Source organism: Haliotis rubra, unplaced genomic scaffold (genome assembly GCF_003918875.1).
Source record: "Haliotis rubra isolate DU_JTF1 unplaced genomic scaffold, ASM391887v1 Scf147, whole genome shotgun sequence".
In the NCBI taxonomy this organism is placed as follows: Eukaryota; Metazoa; Mollusca; class Gastropoda; order Lepetellida; family Haliotidae; genus Haliotis; species Haliotis rubra.
The window spans coordinates 144,741-168,800 of NW_025765414.1; the positions used below are offsets into that span (position 1 = coordinate 144,741).

At 40.5% G+C, this 24,060-nt stretch overlaps 1 protein-coding gene across 1 annotated transcript in view; it reads right to left on the minus strand.

Moving 5' to 3' along the window:
- The window catches only part of LOC124269735 (tyrosine-protein kinase Abl-like), a 110,910-nt gene that overhangs the window by 4,139 nt on the left and 82,711 nt on the right, over positions 1-24,060 (minus strand). Inside the window, 14 exon segments of the mRNA XM_046704761.1 lie at positions 2-492; positions 494-588; positions 1,047-1,166; positions 5,024-5,113; positions 5,841-5,993; positions 6,690-6,874; positions 7,848-7,887; positions 7,890-8,024; positions 8,907-8,991; positions 10,549-10,625; positions 11,332-11,527; positions 14,369-14,584; positions 14,586-14,671; positions 19,128-19,298. Coding sequence (XP_046560717.1) covers positions 2-492; positions 494-588; positions 1,047-1,166; positions 5,024-5,113; positions 5,841-5,993; positions 6,690-6,874; positions 7,848-7,887; positions 7,890-8,024; positions 8,907-8,991; positions 10,549-10,625; positions 11,332-11,527; positions 14,369-14,584; positions 14,586-14,671; positions 19,128-19,298 — 2,140 coding nt within the window.

Sequence of the window (24,060 nt, forward strand, 5' to 3'; positions counted from 1 at the left end):
TAGACTAGCACCATGAGGTAAGCTTTTCTTTCTGCCACTACGCCTTTCCTCAGTCCCTTTTTCAAAACTACGAGCATTTGCCTCTGATATCAGATATTTTGATTTGTCTATATGGGCATGTTTCAAGGAATCACTTTTGCCTACACCACTATCATCGGTCGATGGTTCACGTGCCTCATTCCGAGACAAGAATTTGGGCGAACCACTTTCATGTTTTGATCGAGGCGGAAACATTCCCGCACGAGCTGATTGTTCCATAATGGACATTTTACTGTCCCAGGGTCCCTCGTACATATTTTCCTCCACCTCAGGAACCACAGCACTTTCGATTTTGGCTTTCTGTAACTTCATTCTGGACTTAAGTTCAGAGTCCAGGTCTGGCTGCTGTGGCTGCTGCTGTTGTTGCAGCTGCTGCATCTGCTCTGGAGTTGGGTCTCTACACGAAGTGGTGCGCCGTGGCGGCGTGGGAGCGGGGCCACTTTTCTTCTTGGAGGACTTCCCGAGATAATATCTCAGACACTCTGTTGAGCGTAACGTCTGTGTCCTCCAAGGGAGGTAATACTCGTCTACCAGCAGGAGGGGTTGGACCTGCAGAGAGACAACAGTGATGCTGCATGGACTTGGATGATTCAGGTGGGAAAACCTCTTAGAGAATCATTTATTACTTAATAGAAAAGTGGGTGAAAATCTTTAAATCAAGAGGAAGAGGTTGTTTTTTACAAAATGGCATTTATATAACATCAAGAACTAGTCTGAAACAGTTAGTAGTAGTTCGATAGGAGTAATGGTGTTCAGCAAAAAAAAGTCTAAGTACTAGTTAATTTTAACTTTAAAATATTTTTCCAGTATATTTGATTTCATTTGCCTAAAATTGTTTGAGTGGCCAGCCAGTGTTGTATGGCTTTTATTAAGTAATATAATATTCAGAAACCTGTCTACACTTAAATGTAATTTGGGGAAAAAGAGCTACTTTTACAATTTGATGCTGGTGGTATACCACTGGGCCTCTAAAATGAAAGTGATCAGTGAAATCAACAAATATCTACCTGCACTACTGCGACCATCCCCGAGATGCTCTTGGCTCTCAAAACTCTGAGTCCGACCTTTCTTAGAAGGAAGCCCAGGAGCCTTTTTCTTCTCACTCTTTTCAAGTTCTTTTTCCACCTCTGTCAAAAACAAGTTGGAATAAATGAGTTCAATCATGCAATTATGTAATTTTTAGAGTAAAATTGATATTTTATACTTATCCTGACTCATGCTCTTTTGCTTGTCTTCTTCTTCTTGCGAACATAGTGGAACACTTGTATCTCCTTATTTGAAGCTCCCTTCAAAATAAAATCACTAATTGGTACTCACCACGAGTTGCTCCCCTTTGTCTCCCCTGGCGGGAAAAGGTGTCGCCACCCTCTGGCCATGTGCTCCACTCTCTCTGATTTAGCGAGCCCAACACTTGAATTTACAGGGAAATCCAAAGTGTTATGTGGGGAGGATGGGAGGAGCTAACCTCATGAGTCAGGATAAGTATAAAATATCAATTTTACTCTAAAAATTACATATTTTTCCTTATCCTGACTCATGCTCTTTTGCTTGTAGCATCCTCACGGAACGGAGGTGGGTAACAGAATACTTTGGATTTATAATTAGTGATTTTGTATAGATATACTGTAATATCCCCTCACGGGAACTTCATGAAGTCTTAGATTTAGGATGTTTCCTGTATAAAGAAAACCATAGGTTATATAAAGCCATTAAAGGGAATTACATTATGAATATATTGAACAATACATATAAATTATATATATATATATATATAGGTGACTCTGATAGAGGCACTGAAATTGACTATATCAAGTATATGCTTAAGGTAGAATACTTAAGCTGAACATATATACATAGCCCTAAAACTCCTTAGAGTTATAAGCTAGATGAGTATGTATAAAATACATATTAATCTTGTGAGGCTAATATTTTAACGCCTCTCTGAGGGACTGTCAGTTGCTGGCGAGGGACCAGTGGTCCGAATGGTGAATGCCAGAGACATCTTCTGTAGTGATGTCTCTTAGGTAGTGATTAGCAAATACCATGTTAGATTTCCAATAGCATCCTTCCATAATCGTGTTCAAGGAACAGTTACCGTGTAGAGGCTTAGGGTAGAGGCCAGTGCCCTGATCTCATGTGGATTTGATGCTGTTGGTGGGTCCAAGCCTGCTGCCTTGTAGGCACGAGAATGACAGTCCTTATCCAAATAGATATTGTGGTCCGTGACACTTCTGTTTGATTCAGAGGGCTTATAATGGGATGAATAAGCGTTTGAGAAATCTTCTCCTTGTTTTGGATCGTCAGAATAAACTTTTGAGCTCTTACCGGACACAGTGATAGGTCTTGTGTATCTTGTGATCCAGAATAGAGGATAGCGCCGGATGTGGAATAATCTGTCTGGTTGACCTGGCAGTTGATTCTTTGCAATGAAATCCCATCTTAATCCGAGGAAGCGCTGTGTTATGATTGTCATCAAACTGTATCCTCTCGTAATCCAGAGCGTGAATTTCAGACATTCTTGCTGCTGTGGCTAGCGATAGCAGAAACAATGTTTTCTGTGAGAGAAATTCAAAGTTTGTCGATTCCAAGGGTTCATAGACCTCACTCGTGAGGTGTTGTAACACTACATTCAGATCCCAAGCTGGGGCGTGGAACTTCCGCTTTTGGTCCTCAATCGAACATTTCGTGGTAAGGCCAGTAACTCTGGAGATCTTGTCAATTTGACACCCGTTCTCATGGTGATTACAGAGCTAAAGCGGCGGCAAGATATGTTGATATCGTTGAACCTTTTAAATGTTTGTTTTGGCTAGGTAACACAAATAGTCTGCCACTTGAGGTTGTGAAGCCTCTCTTTGCTGTAAAATATCCTTTCTTTGTTGCATAATTTTCCCGAAACTGTGCCAGTGTTGGTTGACCCGATTTCTTGAATTAGTATGGGAAACCATTCGGCTAGTAGGGCACCAAAGTGAGTTGTAGGCTCTGTGTTTGTCTGTAGAGTTGAGGTATTATTGCTGGCGGGCGGAACGCTAGGCCTTCCCATGATAGACTTAGAGTCCGTTGCAAGCTTGGGGGTCTGACTGCTTTTCGCAGCTGGCCTATCAGGCTCCCTAATTGAATATCCGGTCTCTCTGTTTAAACACAGTTTGTACTACAGTCCATTGAAAGCAGGTTCAAAAGTAGTTGGAACATTGCTGTCTAAGTACTCCAGTTAATTTTGTTTAATGGAGTTTGCATTCTTGCTGATTCCATAACCCTGATATCTTACAGATAGGTTTTGATTCCTGCTCTGCTAAAGATGTGGTCTGAGATAGGGGACGTAACAATCTGCCTGTGACAGTTGTCTTGGGCTGATGTGAGAAGACTTCTGCCATTGTCGCGAGTTAACGGAGAGAGTAGAGCTGTTGGAATGAATCTGTTGTATCTTGAGCCATCTTCTGGTACCATAATCCAGTATATTTGATTTCCAGGGGCTTTGAATTTCCTGGAATCGTGAATGGGGATGTGCCCATAGGGATCAATCATCTGGCTTAACTAAAATTGTCTTGGGATAGGAGTGATGAGACTCTTTTATCTTTGGTAGTTAACGGCAAAACTCTGAGTCCTTCTTGACCTTTCTTAGAAGGAAGCCCAGGAGCCTTTTCTTCTCACTCTTTTTGACAAGTTCTTTTCCACCTCTGTCAAAAACAAGTTGGAATAAATGAGTTCAATCATTCAATTAATCTTTTTCTGGAATCCTGAGTGATTCGAGTGAGTGAGTGAGTTTAGTTTTTATGCGCCGCTTTTAGCAATATTCCAGCAATATCAATGGGGACAACATAAACGGGCATGGAGATCTTCACACATTGTACCCATGTGGGGAATCGAACCTGTGTCGGTTCGCCGACGAGCGAACGCTTTAACCACAAGGCTACCCCACCGCCCTCTTTTTCCTGATGAGTATGACTGTGAACTGTGTTAGATTAGCGGTTAAGGTGTTCGTTTGTCACAATTAGATCCGGGTTCAATTCCCCACACTGGCATGAAGTCTATTTATAGTGTCCCCCATGGAATACTGCAAGAAGTGGCATTAAAGTAAATGCACTAATACCATGACACTGCCCTTAGTAAGGGTGAGTGATTTGGGTAAAACACCTCTTTGAACAGTTTTCTAGTTATAACACAGCTTGTCATCTTAGCGAGGGGAGTAAATACCCAAAGTGACGCAAGGGCTTAGACCCCTTTGGTGAAACCTGTGAGCACAGGTATGGTGCTGGCAAACCTAGAAATACAATCAGACTGGATTCAGAGATCACAGATTTCTGGCGTTTCCAATAAATGCAACCTTGCTGAGTGAGTGAGTGAGTGAGAGTGAGTGAGCGAGTGCATTTAGTTTTACGTCACTTTTAGCAATATTCCAGCAATATCACAGCGAGGGACACCAGAAATGGGCTCCACACACTGTACCCATGTGGGGAATCAAACCCAGGTTTTCGGCGTGATGAGCGAACGCTTTAGCTACTAGGCTACCCCACAGCCCCTCAACCCTGCTGAGAGAACTGCAGTACCTTAGACAATAGTAACAGAACCCACCAAATGTCACATAAACGTACATTTTCCTTTCTCCCAGTTTGCCAAATACATAATATGTTCAATCGACACTTCAAGACTAGACCCACAAAGTTGGAGTGTTTGTTAAAATGGAATCTGGATGGGAAACTGTTTATTTGTCTGTTTGTCGTTTAAAGATGCATGCAGCAATATTCCAACTCCCTGAGGGTGGTCTGTTTACCAGTCTTGACCAGACAATCCAGTGATTGACCTCATGAGCATCAATCTATCTGATACTATGACATGCATTAATCACATCAGCATGCCTGACCACTTGATCACATTAGCTGTTTAACGACAAGCAAAGGTAGCTGAAAACCAATTCTGACCCTGATCTTCATGGGTAGCCCAGCAATAATCAGTTCTGTAACACATTATTTTTAATAACCAGTCCTACCTTCACTGACACTGGACATGTCAAACATGTTCTCAAGGGCAAAATGGATGTCACGGAATGTTGGTCGATCCTTGGGCTCCCACTGCCAGCCTGCAACACAGTTTTGGCCAAACTCAAGACAAAATTTTCACATTCCTGGACTAAATTGTATATTAGTGAGTAATAAACTTTCAAATAAAGTCGATACATAACATATACTCAAAGTCAGTTTTCATGGATAGTGAGTGAGTGAGTGAGTGAGTGAGTTTAGTTTTACGACGCAATCAGCAATATTCCAACTATATGGCAGCGGTCTGTAAATAATCGAGTCTGGACCAGACAATCCAGTGATCAACAGCATGAGCATTGATCTGCGCAATTGGGAACCGAAGACATGTGTCAGCGAAGCCAGCAGGCCTGACCACCCGATCCCTCTTACGACAAGCCTCTTACGACAAGCATGGGTTACTGAAGATTCATTCTAACACGGACCTTCATGGGTCTTTCATGGATAGAGCTAAAATGTCACAAAAAGTTGTAACATCAAACTCCTTGAAATAACTTCTTTGAGAGGCATTTAGAAGTCGGAGCAACAAGGAAGGATAACAATGTTTGGATGGACAACTTCTTTAGTGAGAGCAGCATCTTGTCGGTATCATCCATATCCTTCCTTGATTTAAGGAATTAATTCTTTTTACATCTGATAACTAACAGTATCAATATTAAGACTGGATATGATCTTTTCAGGAAGTATGACTGATAACATCTGATCTTCAACTTTTGGATAGTATCAATATTAGGACTAGATATGATCTTTTCAGGAAGTAAGACTGATTACATCTGATCATGAGCTGGTAGACATTGGCAGGACATCCGGACGGCCTCTCCATGCGATACCCCCTCTCCAGCAGGTGGTACACGTCGGTCAGGTCCACCCCAGGGTACGGAGACATTCCATAGGTAGCCAGCTCCCACAGCAACACACCAAATGCTGAAACAAACAGGCACCATTACCACTAGTCTGTCTCACAGTCCCTGAACCACATTATTTTCCGCTACTGCCTAGCCCTCCCTGCAGTGCTAAAGCTCTAAATGAAGCAAGTCTAGATTTCCTCAAGTTCTGAATCTCTGGTCTCCCTGGGGCTCCTTTTCAATTTAAATGGGTTTATTTGTTACTATCAAAATTATTTATTCAGAGTAGTAAGCTTTAGTCTACAATACCACCAACATTATACAGGCTTTAGCACAATAGACATCAAGGCCTTCAAGATAGTGATCATTATCATCCATACCACATACACTGGGGCATACTTATAGTCACCATTAACACCCAAACTATACAGGTTTTACTGCAACAGGTATCAGATGCAGGATGGTAGTCACACTAATCACCGACAACAGAGGTTGTAGTGCAGCATGTAGACTAATATCTTGTCTCTGAAATGAACACATTGTTCAGAAAAACAGTTCTAAATTTATTAATAAAATATAATAAAAAGGAGCCCAAATACTGTCTTCATTTTCAGGAACCGTGGTAATTAAGACTTGCCACATATTTGGGGAGTAAGTCTGTCGCAATTTCCCACAGTATAGTGGTGCCAGTACAACAGCCACTGAGGGTATGGAGGTGTCGCTATATCACTCCATGGTGAAGAGTTTCAAATCCCCCAGTTTCTCTGCAACTTACCCCAAACATCCGACCTGGTAGAGAACCTATTGTATGCCAGTCCCTCTGGCGCCGTCCACTTGATGGGGAACTTGGCCCCTGCATGAGCCGTGTAGGTGTCGTCTTTCATGAGACGGGCCAGGCCGAAATCAGCCACCTTCACCAGGTGGTTCTCCCCCACCAGACAGTTTCGAGCAGCCAGATCACTGAAGTAGATAACATTTCCAGTGTTAAAACAAGAACGAACAAAATTGCTTCACACACCGTGATATGTAAAATTACAAACTATTTTATATACTATTTTATATATGCTATATGGTAGGGCAAGAGAGTGATTGACTTCTGTTTTATGCCGCTTTTAGCAATATCATTGCAGGGGTACATCAGAATTGGGTTTCACACAGTGTACCCATAAGGGGAATTGAACCTGGGTCTTTGGCGAGACAAGCAGATGCTTTAACCATTAGGCTACATGATTAGTACAATGGAACTCTGTTACCGCGTATTAAAACAATGAGGACTTGAGCAGTTTCAAATCACACTCACCGAGCCAAGTCAGAATGAGCCTGTTCTCTGATCAGCTTATTTCAAAAGCATACCGATTTGCTCTGTAGAATCCAATGAACTTGTGAGTAAGTGCGTATGGTTTTACGCCGCTTTTAGCAATATTCCAGCAATATCACGGCAGGGGACACCAGAAATGGGCTTCCACACTTTGTACCCATGTGGGGATTGAACCCGGGCCTTTAGCGTAACAAGTGAAGAACTTATTTAATAACCGGTGATGTTTGGCTGGTGTGAAACAAAGCAGTGAGGTGAGGTGAGGTGAAATGGGTTTTAACGTCATACTTAAGAATATTTTGCTTATATGACGATGTGCATGCGTGTGTATGTGTGGCAGCTTGTACTAGCCCAGACTTAAGATGGGTTTTATAGTGCTAGCCCACTGAGATACCATGCCGCAGTGAAGCATGAATACAACACTCAGACACATTATATTGACTCCGAGCCGACCAGTCCTTGTTGTACCATTAATGTTGAGCGCCGGGCAGGGACCGACAGGTGCCATATTTTAACTTCTTCTGGTATGACATGGCTGGGGATCAAACCCGCGACCTTCCGCTCTCCGGGCTCTAACCACTACACCACAGAGGCGGTGGAAACAAAGCAGTGACTGACCGGTGAATGAACATCCTCTCCTCCAGGTAGGCCATGCCGAGGCTATCTGGGTGGCCATGTACATGAGGACTGTGGGTCCCAGCTCCTCCTTGTTGCTGCCCCTCAGGAAGTCCAGCAGGTTGCCCTGGACCATAAACTCGGTGATGATGTAGAACGGCGGCTCCCTTGTACACACGCCTGGAGAATGGCATTTAGAAAATCAGGAAGAAGCTAACATTCATATATTTACGAATCCAACCTGTTTCAGTTTGTTCAAAATATACAAGTCTTGTTCCTACTGGTATCTTAGCATCATTTCATTTTCTAGGTTTGGGTGACTACATAATTAAATCAAAATTTGTTTATGACTTAAACTATCAGAAATTTTGTTGAACTTAAAAACATTCAACGTAACACAGATGGCTTCTGTGATATATATCAATATTACGGCCTACATTTTTATACCATGTATCCAGACTTTTCTGCTCTTTCCTGATTAGTGGAACACTATGGAATCCAGTTATCATTCTCTACTCCTTTACAACTCATATTGCGCTGGAATGTTTGTTCATCCACCTGACATATTGGGTAACCCTTCCCTGCTGGGTGAACAGGGGCACATTTGATCTCATTCGCCCAGGTAACATCACACCTTTTGACTTTTGTGTTCCAGGTGCATGAAGTATTCGTCTCATCACCTACTCTCTGATAATGGGTTTAGCTTAGTGAGTGAGTATGGTTTTACGCCGCTTTTAGCAATATTCCAGCAATATCACGGCAGGGGACACCAGAAATGGGCTTCACACAATGTGCCCATGTGGGGATTCGAACCCGGGTCTTCGGCGTGACAAGGGTTTAGCTTAAGCACACAGTGTGGGTGTACGGTAAGCTAGGGGTACAGACAATTCTGTAAAAACCTGTGAACCTAGTTGCTCCAACAACCACCTCGTGTACATTAGGAAACAACCACCCCAACAGGTGCTTGCTAGCTGGGTGCTTCAGACTGCACAAAGATTTCATCCGTTATTCAGATAAGTCCAGTCCAGAATTCAGACTTCATGCAATTCAGTGAGTACTTACCTAATAATTGCACTAAGTTGGGATGTTTCATTTCTTTCATGATGGTGGCTTCTTCCAGGAAATCTTTTAGAGCCATTGTGTCTTCCTGCAGAACACCAGTGTCACATGTATTGGTATACAGTAAATATACAACTAAGAGAAGGTGAGGTGAGGTGAAATTGGGTTTAACGTCATACTTGAGAATATTTCGCTCATATGACGACGTGCATGCATGTGTATGTGCGGCAGCTTGTACTAGCCTAGACTTATGATGGTTTTATAGTGCTAGCCCACTGAGATACCATGCCGCAGTGAAGCATGAATACCCCACTCAGAAACATTATACTGACTCCGAGCCGACCAGTCCTTGTTGTACCCATTAATGCCGAGCGCCAGGCAGGGGCCAACAAGTATCATATTTTAACTTCTTTTGGTATGACACGGTCGGGGATCGAACCCGTGACCTTCTGCTCTCCGGGGTGGACGCTCTAACCACTACACCATGGAGTCAGTTACTAAGAGAAGGAGCATAAATGGTCATCGTTTTTAATAGTTTCATATTTGTTTCCTTTACAAAAATATAGTTTCTGTACTTAAAGAGTTATTTTCTAGTCTATCTCCCACCCTCATCCCTCCCTCCCACCCCACCCCAAAAAGAACAATAATAAAGAAGAAACTACATAAAAAATACATTCCCAGTATATCATGTTATAGTATAAATCAGGAACAATGTAGTATAAGTGGTTTACTTCAGTAATGACATATTACGTATAAACAACATTACATTATAAAAGTGACAGAGAATTAATCTTGTTCCTTTAGGAAAAATGTTGTTGGTGTAAAAAATGTCAACACCAGAGAATACTGGCAACCAGTGTTGATTATCCATCACAACAGATTCCATTAGGTGTTAAAGGCAACATCATATCAATGGATCACTGAAAATCAGAGATGACACCAGGTGTTCACTGAAATGTGCATATCCCTCTCTACACACCCACAGTTTGTGTTAAGATTAGGGGTGGGTATTGCAGAGAATTTTCATACTGCGATATATTGCGATGCGAAAGCATATATTGCGATATGTATTGCAATATATTGCAAGAATGTTTTTGTGTAACAAAATCTATTTATAATCGAGTTAATGCTTGATTTATAAAGTAAAAACACAACTAAATCCTTATTCTTGATAACGCTTTACTAAAAACTTTTAATCATGACAAACAAAATAATATTTGGCACAAATGAAACAAGGAAAAGAACAATTTACCATCAACACAGTGGTTACTAGTTTGAACTAGTTTCTCCACTCTAAAAAAAAGCCCTGAGATTTTAGACAGCAAACTTGACCTGGTCAGGACATATCAGAGATCACTGGTCATTAATGAGTAAATATTTAACAAATTCAGATCCAAAACATTGCGAAACACTTGAACAAAAATTAAGAACACAACTTCAAACCGAAGAAGTTAACTTGACTTCCGGTGTGAAAAACGGAAATATCCGAAAATTTCTGAGTGTTACAAAGTTTTCCGAATGCATGTTGAAATACCGTTTTTTCATCAGCGTATTGCAATACGTATCGATTTCATATCTCAACCGGTAAATACCGGTAAACCAGTTATATTGTGCAGCCCTAGTTAAGATGTACTTGTTAACAAACCTTTAGAGTCTTGACAGCGACGGTTTTGTTGTACCTCTTCCATACTGCTTCATACACATCCCCGTACTGCCCTCCACCTGGAACACATGGACACATGGCGGTGAGGACACAACTACACTGAGCACCTGTCTGGGTCAAGAATTACTTTTTCATACCCAATTACTTTTCATACCCAATTAGCCAATTATATCCTTGTTAATAACAGCTTCTTCCACTGTTACATAGTGTCAAGTAAAGAACTTTCAGTGAATATGGTGGGCTTATTAAAAAATAAACCCATCAACTTAACAACCACCACTAGCATTGCTATTGTTGTACACTGTCATATATTTAGCTTAAAGCGAATTCAGTGGGCTTATTCACAAATACATTAAGTTGTGGATAATCACTTAACATCTGCTATTGTGGAAACTGTCCAATACTGAGCTTACAGAGAATACAGTGGGCGTATTCACCAATAAATATAAAGTAAATAAAGATCAGATCTACCACCTGCTATTGTTACATAGATTCAAATACCAAACACATAACTTGCAAATATATACCTGGCATGTGCTGTAGTGATACTATTTTAGACACACAGCTAACAGAGAATACAGCGGGCTTATTCACCAATAAAACCTAGAATCTGCTATTGTTACACAGGTCTAGCCATCAAGCCTGATGTGAATACATTCAGGTTTATTCATTCACTAACACATTAACTTGCAAATATATACCTAGCATGTGCTGTAGTGATTTTTATACAGTGGATTTGATAGCCAACACATCAACAATAAATACCTAGCCTGTGCTTCATGGCTATCTCCGTTCTCTCGATCTCCCACTTGTCGGGCTCCGGGCTTACACCGAACACAGTGGGCTTATTCCTCTTGGGTGCTGGGTACAGGAGGGTGGTGACGAGGCCGTCAGCATGGATGGAATGGTGGTGGACGAGTTCAGCTAGTGTGTTGAATCTGTGCTCAGATGTTACAAATACCTGAAATAATTGAAATATACACTAGTGGTGGTCCGTTTAATTGAAATAATCGAAGATTGGTCGCAATGACTAAACGACCAAGCAATCGATCATGTTTTCTCATAATCGAACACAAACAATTTTGGAACATGTATTTTGCTTTATCAATATTTTTCACAAGGTTGGTTTTGTCTGTCACATTTCATTAGCACAACCAGCTCGTTCCAAGTCAGGATTGAATTTATCTTAAAGACTCCAGCAGCTTTAGGTTCCTATCACACTAGTCATCCAAAAATGTAAAATTTGCAAATGCATTTTGTGCAATTTGCAAAAAAATCAAAAGAATTACGTGGGGTTTTTTTTATTTCTTGTGCATTAACAAACATAATCAGGAAAATTTGATAAATGACGATAACCAATTATTTTCGATGATTGATCGGTTGTGATGAACCAATCATCAATTATGAGATTTTAAACAATTCCCAACACTAATATACACATTTGATCATTGATACAAGATGACTGTATTGACTATCTTTGACAAACCATCCAGGTATAGTGTGAGCACATTGAGCATGGAGCTGCATGATTTGGTTTGGTTTGTTGTTTAACGCTGCACTAAGCAATATTCCAGTGGTGGTCTGCAAATAATCGAGCCCTGACCAGTCAATCCAGTGATCAACAGCATGAGCACTAATCTACACAAATGTGTCGACTAAGTTAGCGAGTCTGACCATCCGATCCTCTTATGACGAGCATGGGTTACTGAAGACCAGTTCTTAAACAAATCTTAACAGGGTGGAAGCTGCATGAAGTTGGCAGGATTGGAGCACTCAAACCAACCAGGAGTGAGCATCAAACCTGTACACTTGAGAATTGAGCTCCACTCAGTCAGGAGGTCTGGAGCACACAAACCAACCATCGAAAATATCAGCACCAAACCTGGACCTCAGGGCATAGTACAATACAAAATCAGTCAGGCTTGAGGAACATGGGAATATAAGTCTACCCTGAAGCACCATGATCAAGTTGAGTCATAATTTAAGGCTAAGGGGGGATGATGATGATATTTATGGGGAAGCATGTACAATGTGAATGTCCACCCCCGTTAAATTTTATGTACAAAGTAAGTAATCCCCCGCATGTACAAAATCAATGACACTTCATCCCACCCCCGATAATTTTTAAGCATATTTTAAAAATAATTCCTATGTACAAAATTGCTTACACCCCCTAGTACATGTGTACAAAATTGAAGGCTATAAATTATGAACGGTTCCTAAGTGCTAAATCATAAAATAGTACCGACTTTTTGTCATAAACCTATCCAGTATCCATATAATCAAAAGTGATATTATACACAAAGTCAGATCTCTTTATAAAGTCTATCTCAGACATGATTTTTTTACATCATCCCAAACAGGTTACAAAAGACAGAAAATCTGCAAAATGTAATCAAATTCATATGAATACAGACGTCATCCAAACCCTCTTACTGTACACATCCTTATCAACACCATCCCTGGAGCAACAACTTGAAACTTCTATTTTGAAAGTTTCAAAGTTTTAAAATGCACTTAAATTAAATTTATGAGATTTGACAAGCTGCCAGCATCAGTTTAATGGCTTGGGCAGGCTCCAATAAAACATCTATTTATACGAAGACTAACAGATGTTGTAGCATAGCACAAGCAGTTGGCCATCAAAACTAGATTTCTTCGGTAAATACACTTGCAATGCTGATCTGTCAGTCAATGATCACATCTTAATGAACAGATTCATTCAGGAATGAACAGAAGCTCCCATATTTTGCTTATAAGATTTAGCACTTTTATTCACACTGCTCAGTGTTTTTGATATTAGAAAGATGGCAATCTATTAGCAATGTCTTTCCCAAGCGGTTTGTTTATCCGTACAACACTCAACTATCACAAAGCAATCGAGAGCAGTGGTGTAGTCTTGTGCTGGTTTGATACGTTGTGTAAATCCATTCTTTGGTGTGATATTGCACGATTATTCTAAAAGGAGTAAAACATTTGGTTTGGTTGATGTTTAATGACACACTCAGCACTATTCCAGCTATATGACGTCAGTCTGTAAATAATCAAGTCAGGACCAGACAATCCAATGATCAACATCATGAGCATCGATCTACACAATTGGGATGTGTCAACCAAGTCAGTGAGCCTGACCACTCAATCATGTTAGTTGCCTTATACGACAAGCATGGGATGCTGAAGACCAATTCTAACCCGGATCTTCACAATTGAGTAAAATCAAATCCAAACAAAACAAAAGAATACGATTACTGATAAAAATGTGGTACATGTCAGTTCAACTCTTGGCTGAACTTTGTTAATCTGGTTCAACCAAGTTCTGGCAATGCCAAGTAATAGTCTAAATTATAATACTCGAAACTTGAGCCTGACACCTAATTCCTAGCCAAACAGCCTACTCTGTGCCTTTAAAATCAAAGTTAAGTAAGAGTGTGTCTTGTGTCTCACTGACAATAACCCCTGTAGTGCATCAGTACGTTCTAATCAGGACTTGGTTTAAGGAAATGGAACCTAATTGCGCCTGGTGCAAACGTAGGTAATAACCTTGCTGCACCAGACAAAAACTGGTTGAACCTGCTGCTCAATATAAAATTATATGCAATGCTTGTGTTTTGATATTGATGATTTTGAACATCATTATAACCAAATTATCTTGTGTAATATTTTACAAGAAATGAATAAAGTGAACAACGGTTACAACGCACTGAAATTAGCAGTCTCAATTGTCCGTTATAACTGTGGTTTTACTGTACGAGATGCTGAAAGCCATTCTTCCTTGAAACCCAAACTGGGTTCACCAACTCACCTTGCCAGTGTCCGTGTCTTCGCTGATCCGGTAGTGATACACCCGACCCTCAAAGCGGACTGATATTGACCTCTGACCTGGACTACTTTCACTTTCTCGGACCAGGAAGCTGCCATTTATTCCACTACTCAGCAGATACTCTGATGCATTGCGGGATATCTGTCCATGGTACCAGGAGAACTTGTCCAAGCTGTTGACGGGTGCGATGTAGTTGCTTCGGCACCCAGCCCACGTCTCCTGCTCGGTTCTTCACCTCACACCATTCTCCTCCCTTGTTGTAGCCGAGGATCGTCATCTGCTCGCCTGTTGTAACATGAACCAATGGTTAAAGACACAACGTCACACCACATTTCTCTCAATAATACTAACTACCAGCCATCAGGGAAGCTGCCATATAATTTATTCCCCCCCCCAAATTGCGTATTTAGATTTAAATTAAAGTTTGATTGAATTAATGCAACGTTGCATTAAATCGACTCCTGCGCCTTCTACCGACCGAGGGGCGGTGGGGTAGCCTAGTGGTTAAAGCGTTGGCTCGTCACGCCGAAGACCCGGGTTCGATTCCCCACATGGGCACAATGTGTTAAGCCCATTTCTGGTGTCCCCCGCCGTGATATTGCTGGAATATTGCTAAAAGCGGCGTAAAACCAAACTCAGTCAGTCAGTCAGTCTACTGACCGAACATTATTTCAAGCGAACCCCATAGAGTTATGTCCCTTGGAGTGCGCTTTACGATATCCTATAACGCCACTTGTGATTGAAACCAGTTCGGCAAACACACACAACACCACTTGCGACAGTTTTCGAAGTACATAGCAATCGTTTACATTCCATACAAAGCAAGTATTATCTGTTTGGAAGCTGTTTGCCACGAAGTTTCAATTATCGATTTCAGGTGAGTCGTAAGGGATATAAGTCTTTTATTGCATCAACAGGAAGCTAAAGTGAATGCTTATGCCCCCAATACATAAAATATAGGCCAAAATAATGTTGAAAATGTGTGACATTGTGCCTTTTTTTGTTCGTACGGCCACAGGGTGTATGATTTAGTTGAAATGCATCCAATGAAATATGGTTAGAACAAACTAAAATTAGTTGTCTCTTTGAGGTTATTAAAATTCCAGTTTAGTGATTTCAAGATACCATGGCAAAATGCGTAGAATGAACGACAGTTTTAACAAACGAAAAGTAGTGGTCCCATTGAGTTCATTATAACTTTACCCATGAAGATCCGGGTTAGAATTGATCTTCAGTAACCCATGCTTGTCGTAAGAGATGACAAACGGGATTGGGTGGTCAGGCTTGCTGACTTAGTTGACACATGTCATCATATCCCATTTGTGTAGAGGCTCATGCTGTTAATCACTGGATTGTCCAGTCCAGACTCGATTATTTACAGGCAACCACCATATAGCTGCAATATTGCTCAGTCCAACGTAAATCTAAACTCACTCACTCACTCATTATAACTCTAGTTTAGTGAATTCAAGTTACCATAAAGGTTATTCAGAATTTATGCCTTTCTTAAATAATCCAGTAATTTTAAACCTGTGAAACCCTGTAAATGCTGAAAATATTCTAGTTAAAGATGAACACAGCAGTTATTCTACAGAGAGGGTATCTGCATATGACTGCATGATGATATAGGTGAGCGAGTACAATACTCAAGCAGCAATCTACACTCTCCATGTGGGAAAACAAATCTGTGAGCTAAGTCTGTCACACTAATGACATAACCACAAAGCTACCCCACAACCCATAAAACTTAGGCAAGGAAAATACATTCAAACACATTCCTAACAGCACCCTACCAAACAAGACAATGTTCTATTTCTTCATCATAAACAAATGAACTGATTTATACAGACACCTGACTGAATCTAAACCTCGACCAGGGTTGAAGAATATTAAAAAATGTCCACTTATGACAATGTCCAAAAACCTAATAGGACAGGCCAAGTGAATCAGTAATTGGTCTGGAATTTTTCTTGTAAATGAACTGTTTTAAAGATAGCACCCCAAATAGCCCTGGAGGAGTGTGTTGAGAAATGGTTAAAATATTCATTTATTCTACAGCTAGGACTATTAAAGTGTTCCCGACAGCGACAAAAGATCCGGGAATAAATTGATCCTTGCCTGTTCCTCTCTTAACCTGAAGTGTCAGTAATCATTCCTCTGATACAGGGCACAGTATGTTCCTAATTCTGACTTGTAAATCTCTTGGTGGTGACTTTTTAGTCAATAGTTACCGTATATCACTCTGTACAAAGTGGGTTTTTCGTACCTATTACGAGAGGGACTGGAGTGAGTGAGTTTAGTTTTACGCCGCACTCAGCAATATTCCAGCTATATGGCGGCGGTCTGTAAATAATAGTGCCTGGACCAGACAATCCACTGATCAACAGCATCAGCATCGATCTACGCAATTGGGATATAATGATGTGTCAACTAAGTCAGCGAGCCTGACCACCCGATCCTGTTAGTCGCCTCTTACGACAAGCATGGGTTACTGAAGACCAATTCTAACCCAGATCACGGGAAGAAAGGGGCTGGAAGTGGGATCACCTTATGTATGGGGTAGAAGATCTCATGTTTTTTTCATAGTTGTATTACTTTCAAGTTCCATTGGCGACATCAACCAGCTTCTAATAGCCACTGGTGTTGTTTGACAGTAAAACTTCGCAGTTCGTCAGAAATAGTAAGTGAGTGAGCTGGGTTTTACGCCGCTTTTAGCAATATTCCAGCAATATCTAGGTGGGAGAAAAACGAAAATGGGCTTCACACATTGTACCCATGTGGGGAATCAAACACGGGATGTATTCGGTGACGAAATGGCACGCTTTAACCGCAAGGCTACCCATATCTAATCACTGCCTGTCAGAAGTAACTGTTCTAAGAACTATTTTGGTATTTAAACTTCCATTGTCTCCTAATTCCTTGTTCATACTGAACCTTTTCTGCAAATAAAGTATAAATCGGTCTTGCCTCAATCACGATCACCCAGGCGGATGGCACAGTGAAAATATGGAGAGCCAGAAGTAAATCGTGAGTGGGATCATCTTAATTTATCTGATAACATTTGGCATAACAGTTATTTATACATATTTATTTCATTTAAATCATCACTGCATATGAATTATTCACATAAATACATATCTAATTTAAGGTTGTATTGAAATAAACTATGACATTTTCAGTTGCCCATGTGAACTCATGCTATCCCACAAGTGAACCTGAAAATGAAATCAATTCCCTTCAGCAAGTGTTGGAGCAGGTGTATACCGGCTCATAGTTAAAACAAAACTAAGCCTGGTAAATGAACACATAGATAATTAGATATTAATTTGTCGGAAATTTGCCTCTTCGTCTGAATTACTTCAGTACTTAAAATGAACAGATTTATTTGTGCTCACCATGTCAACACACAATAGCATCATGTGCTTAAGTTAATATTGTATAAAAACAATGGAAGACAGATCTACAGATTGTGTATGTGTAGGTGATTTTCAGGATCCTTGTATAGATGGGGTATATAAATAAGCAGGGATAGAAATACTTTTTTTTCTAAGTGTGCCTTAGGGCATCAGACAAATATTTTAGGTGTGCCTTTCTGAAATCGAGTATGCCAACATATTTTTAGAATAAATGACAATGATGATGATCATTTGAAATTTATTGTTAAATAAAGAAATGGGTTTATGAGCATTCAAATATGTATGGTATTATTCAATTTGGAAAAAATAATTGTTTTGGGGATTAAATAACTAAATGTGAGTTATGTCTCTTAAAAAATTAGACGTGTCAAAAGGGCACCGAGAACATTTTTAGCCGTGCCATTTCTGTATTTACCGTGCCATGGCACACTAATATATGGGGTATTTCGAACCCTGATAAGCATCAATTTTGAAGGTTTTTACGGGTGGGGAGTCGCCTTATACATGGAGACGGTTTATGGACATCGGTATATGACATCTCACAAATTGCACATTGCCTTGGCAGCATGGGCTTCATGAGTGTCATGATCTGTAACAGTTCCCAGACATCTCACAATCAAGTCTTTATTTGTTCTCAGACGTATGACTTAGACATTGGCCTTTATGACTAAGCATAAGTAGCTCTTGTTCTTTTCTCACATGTATAAATGATGGAGGTATTGTGAACACAAAAATAAGCATACTGCGTAATTGTAAGCTAGTAAACCTCAAGTTCTTCCCGAACACCCATCGATGGCCTTAGCCAAAGAAGTAACAAAGTCTCAGTGTTATCAAAGAACAAGGAACCTATTTAAGCTTCAGAATCTAAACAAGAGCCCAAGAAGCTACATGAAATCTTTCTTATTGACTTACACTTTACCCATCTCACCAATTTGTTGGTGCAATATTTCATAATTTTCCATCTTGAAATCTTGGGTATCCAATGCTAAGGTTTAGTTCCATTACTCTGGGATAGTATTATTTCAGGGTCATTGTGCAATATCTCAAAATGGGATATCGGCACCATCAGCACAATTAGAAGGTATGGCTTCATAATTTTTGCAGCACAAAACTAAAATATCTCCACATATAATATTTATATAAAATACAAACTTTACAAAACTCGAAATCTTTATTATTTGCAATATTAAAATATCTCTAAATTCAAGAAAATATTAAAAATGTGTTTCTTTGTCCATTTGCCTTCAATTGACCTTAACTAAGAACTCCAACATTGATCCAAACATCTGTTGTTATGATCAACAAGTTTGCGAGGGTGCGCCTACCTTTGACGATGCTGAGTTGGTTGTCGCCGCCAGCCTGGAAGTCGTACAAGGCCACAAAGAGATTGGGATCCTCCTCCTGCTGACCCACCAACAGGTTCTCCTTGGACATCCATTTTGAACCCAGCACGTCCAGGGGCGCATCAGGCAGGGGACGGTTTTGGAGCAGCGCTTCTGAAGTACAAGCATCACAATTAGGGAATATGGTTTGGATATGTTGGGCAAAACGTGCAGCATATGAAAGCAGCAGACACAAGCAAGCGAAGACATCAAACTTAACACTGATCAGGCAAAAGAATCTGTCACTGTTGAGAAGTATCTGAAAAGACAAGTTTTCATGTAACCAATCTGGGTTAAGTTTGACTCGTACTGGCTGCAAAAACTCAGAAAAACTCAGACAAGAAAGCACACAGACCACTGAGTTGTGGGAAGGAAGAAGACGGCAGAATCGTAACAGGAAATTTCTTCATTTGACATGTAGATGATTTGCCTCTTCAGATGAACGCTACAAAACACTTGACCAAGCACCACCTTGTTATAAAACATACTGAAACGTCCACAACCCAGCCCGATCCACCATGGACACATACATATGGTTTCTGTCGAATACCAGGTTACAGGTTAAGTGTTCCTTTGTCTCCTAATTACCAAAGAACACAATCAATGATATGTATCTTGTAAACATCATCAAAATCTGTTGATGGAAATCGCACCAAAATTATCTACACGTGCGCTACATCAAAGCAAGAGTTGACATAAGGCTGATGATGAAGAAATCAATATGAAGGAATACAAACAATGTCTTCTAACCAACCAAACAAATATTTCACAAGGGTATGAGAGTGTTGTGGTGTTAAGGTTGGTCTCTACCATCAATAATGTAAGCTTGGTGATTAACTGGAGGCACCTTCAGATTATGTTCTCTATAAATAAACATTGCCATACCATACACAACATACATGTGTCGGGACAAAAGGCCATTGTAATCTGATTGCCTGCTGGTACAACACACAGTTACACCCTTTCCCTGAACTGAATATTTCTGTATCCCTCCCTCCCTCCCTCACAGTTACAGCCCAGCCCCCTCCCCCATTTTGTGTGTGTGTGTGTGTGTGTAAGAAAGAGAGAGAGACAGACAGAGAGAGAGAGAGACAGACACAGAGAGAGAGAAAGAGAGAGAGAGAGTGAGTGAGGTTAGTTTTATGCGGCTTTTAGCAATATTCCAGAAATATCATGGTAGGGACACCAGAAATGGGCTTCACACATTGTACCCATGTGGGGAATAGAACCTGGGTCTTCAGCTTGAAGAGCAAACGCTTTTACCACTAGGCTACCCCACAACCCTGAGAGAGAGAGAGAGAGAGAGAGAGAGAGAGAGAGAGAGAGAGAGACAGAGAGACAGACAGAGAGAGAGAGAGAGACACAGAGAAAGAGACACACACACAGAGAGAGAGAGAGAGAGAGAGAGAGAGAGACCCATCCCTGCTTATAGGCACACCCCATCCACTCCTTACAGGAAGGTAAACGGACACTGGTTGACAATAAGAAACTAACAAGGGATCATGGTAGGACTTCAAGTTTGAAAAGTTACAACAAAAGCTTGCCACTCCATGTTCCCATAAGACACAAAATGTAGGATGGCACTAAAATTAGGCACATGGGTCAGTGATGCCCCTGATGCTGGTAGATCCTAATATCAGACCAGCTTGACATTCCAATGTTTATTTTTTTGCATAAATGAATATCAGGCTGGAGTGGCATGTGCCTGGGCTCGTTACAGTGTAACTCATGACCTTTGCTGGGCTGAAGATACATTATAAACAGGGCAATTGTGATATTCCAGTCTGGCTGAGGAGCATCTCGCATCAGAGGGAAATGTCAAGTAAACATAGAACTGCACCCTCTTTAGTTTTGATGTATAAACTGAACTTGTCGACTTTCTAAACACATTTGCTAAAACTCTGGCATTGTTCAAAGCTATCAAGTCGTCAAAGAATCGAACACTGTGATAAACTTTCATCAGGAAACACAACTAGTATAAACATCTGTAAGGGAAGACCATCCCCAGGTCGAAATCCTTGACCTTAGGATCCACTTGCACAAAGCGATATTAGCGAAATGAGTGAGTGAGTTTAGTTTTACGCCGCACTCAGCAATATTCCAGCTATATGGCGGCGGTCTGTAAATAATTGAGTCTGGACCAGACAATTCAGTGATCAACAGCATGAGCATCGATTGACGCAATTGTGAACCGATGACGTGTCAACCAAGTCAGCGAGTCTGACCACCCGATCCTGTTAGTCGCCTCTTACAAGCATGGGTTACTGAAGATCGATATTCTAACCCGGATCTTCACGGGTAGCCTCTTAAGGCTGTCTTAGAGTACGGATGTTAAGATGATTGTAGCGCTCTTGTATTGCTTTGTACAAGAAGGGACCAGGGCACTCCAATAAATATTTGTGCTAATTTCTTTGGTAGTCATGCATACCCACAATAATATATACTTGTAGCCAACAACATGAGGGTTTAGCAATGGGTCTCAGGAAATGCTTTCATCACATTTTCCATATTTTACAGCAATCATAGTCAAGTAATGCTTATTATCAAGATATAACACGTTATTTGGGATTACATTTTCCCAGTACAGATTCTAGTACTTTTATTGGGTTGAGTCCCATCTGGGATTCGAACCCACACCATCAGAGTCAGCACCAAATGCCATCACACAAAGTCAGCTGCCTAACCCACTCATCCACTTATTATTAAGATAGTTTTACCATACCTTTAAGTATCTTCAATATTGAAACTACATAGAGCTCCCAACCCCAAGCATGTAACACTTAGCCCCTTTCAATTTTCTCCCAGTAGCTTGTAGTGAAAAGCTGTTCCCTTGTGCTATCTTATTTACAAATACCAAATATATGTACAAAACAAATCCAGAAGGAGCCCAGTGGAATCCTCAATACCTTTCCATAGAGCTAAGGCAATCTAGACTTGCCAAATCATTTTTGATGATGATGATCAGGGCTACAGATAAGGGGCGTACAGGCGTAATGTACGCCTCAAAATCAATTAAGTACGACATAATATAAGATTTCAAGCGTATCATGTACGCACATAAATACCTTTGTACGTCTAACATGTAATTTCCGTGCGTATCGTGCAAATGGAAATCTATTTCGGATAAATACTTGTCAAGTTTCTTTTGCGAAACACGATTTGACACATGAGGAAACCCCGACAGTAGGAATCCCTCGCGTTGCCATGCAACGATATGCGTCACTATTTTTCGATTGGCTAAAAACTACACTGTTCCTATTTATACCCAGTCGGACCTGACATTTCGCGCATCACACGGTCGCTCAGTTATTTCTCAAGCGTCTTCAAATACAAATACATGTTTGGCAATAGTGATCGATGAATCATCCAGACAAACCACATCACCAACTCGCTCACACAAAAACATGTCAGTACTCCTTCAAAATTCTCAGTACACCTCCACTTGCAATATGATGTGTAAGTACACTCACACCCCCAAAAGTTATCTGGAGCCCTGATGATGATGATGATGATAAATGATGATTTGGAGATTTAACATGCGCCTTCCGACTTATTTGACTATTATACAATTTATTCCCTATTCAGACTGTTGTTCCACCACCCAGAGCTAATACAAGTGACATCAGATATCTTTTGATGATGATGATGATGATTTGGAGACTTCTTCAACTATTGTTTAATTTATTCTCTATTCAGACTGTTGTTCCACCACCCAGAGCTAATACAAGTGACATGACATATCTCTCATGTAATTGAACCATTACATACCAGAACAGTGTTATACACACAGCTGGCCAGACACTAGCGTGTGTAACAATAATGACAACCACAAACAATACAAGGTGCATTTCCCTTGTTTCTGTGTCACTCACCAACACATCATGTGATGACAAGACAATGCAATCACTGGGGCTGTCAGTTTTCCACACAAACAATGGCAGACAAGGGGCCATCTCAAAGAAAATCATCAATAATTATTGATGACAAGGAACAGAACCTTGGGCTATTTCTACCAGATACGCCAATCATGTTGGTGAGGAGGGTTCACTGAACGAACAAGCACGATCGACTGATCCAGGAACCCTCAATGCTCATCACAGAGCAACGATTGTGTCCAACAATTCAGAAATCTTTTTACAGACCTCAAACATAAACAAACAAATGTGCTTGTGCTACATAGGAGTTCTGAATTCAGTCGGAAAGCTGCAGCAAAATGCTTTTATCTGGTGCATGTTATTAATGAGGCAGTTAATAACATCAACACAATTTGTTGTCTAAATAAGAGCAATTAACAATATTGGAAAGGCAGTATTCCTTTGAGCTGGAAAATATCTAATCATAAAGGTAATACAAACAGGAAACAATCTCGAAACAAACCATCCCATTCGCTGGTTATCACCCATGATGGCAGATACCAACGCCATATTGTAATGCTAATGACAGTCTGTATTGAACAACACAATGGACATCAATAACCGTGCTGTCGGTGGCGATGTGCATGTATTCTTTATCAGTCAGTGTGAACTGGATGTCAGCTTTGATCACAGCGGTGAAGGCTTTCAACATTGACATGAAGAGCTGATCAATGTTCAACAATTTCCAAGTCAGTGACCACAAAATTAACAAGCTGTAAGCAGCTAGTCAACTCAAATTGATCTTACAAGTTTCTGGACTAAAGCAGATGATAGACATATTACCTAATGGAACACGATGCCCTGCATATCATCTGAAGCAGCGCAAAACTTTGACTTTATTTTTATTTTATGATTTAAAAAATTTATTTGGTCTCGTTATCTGGACCACCCAACACTCATTCCAGGCTGTTTTTACGTTTTCAATTGCTCTGGGATATTTAGTTTGTGTTGGGACAAGTAAA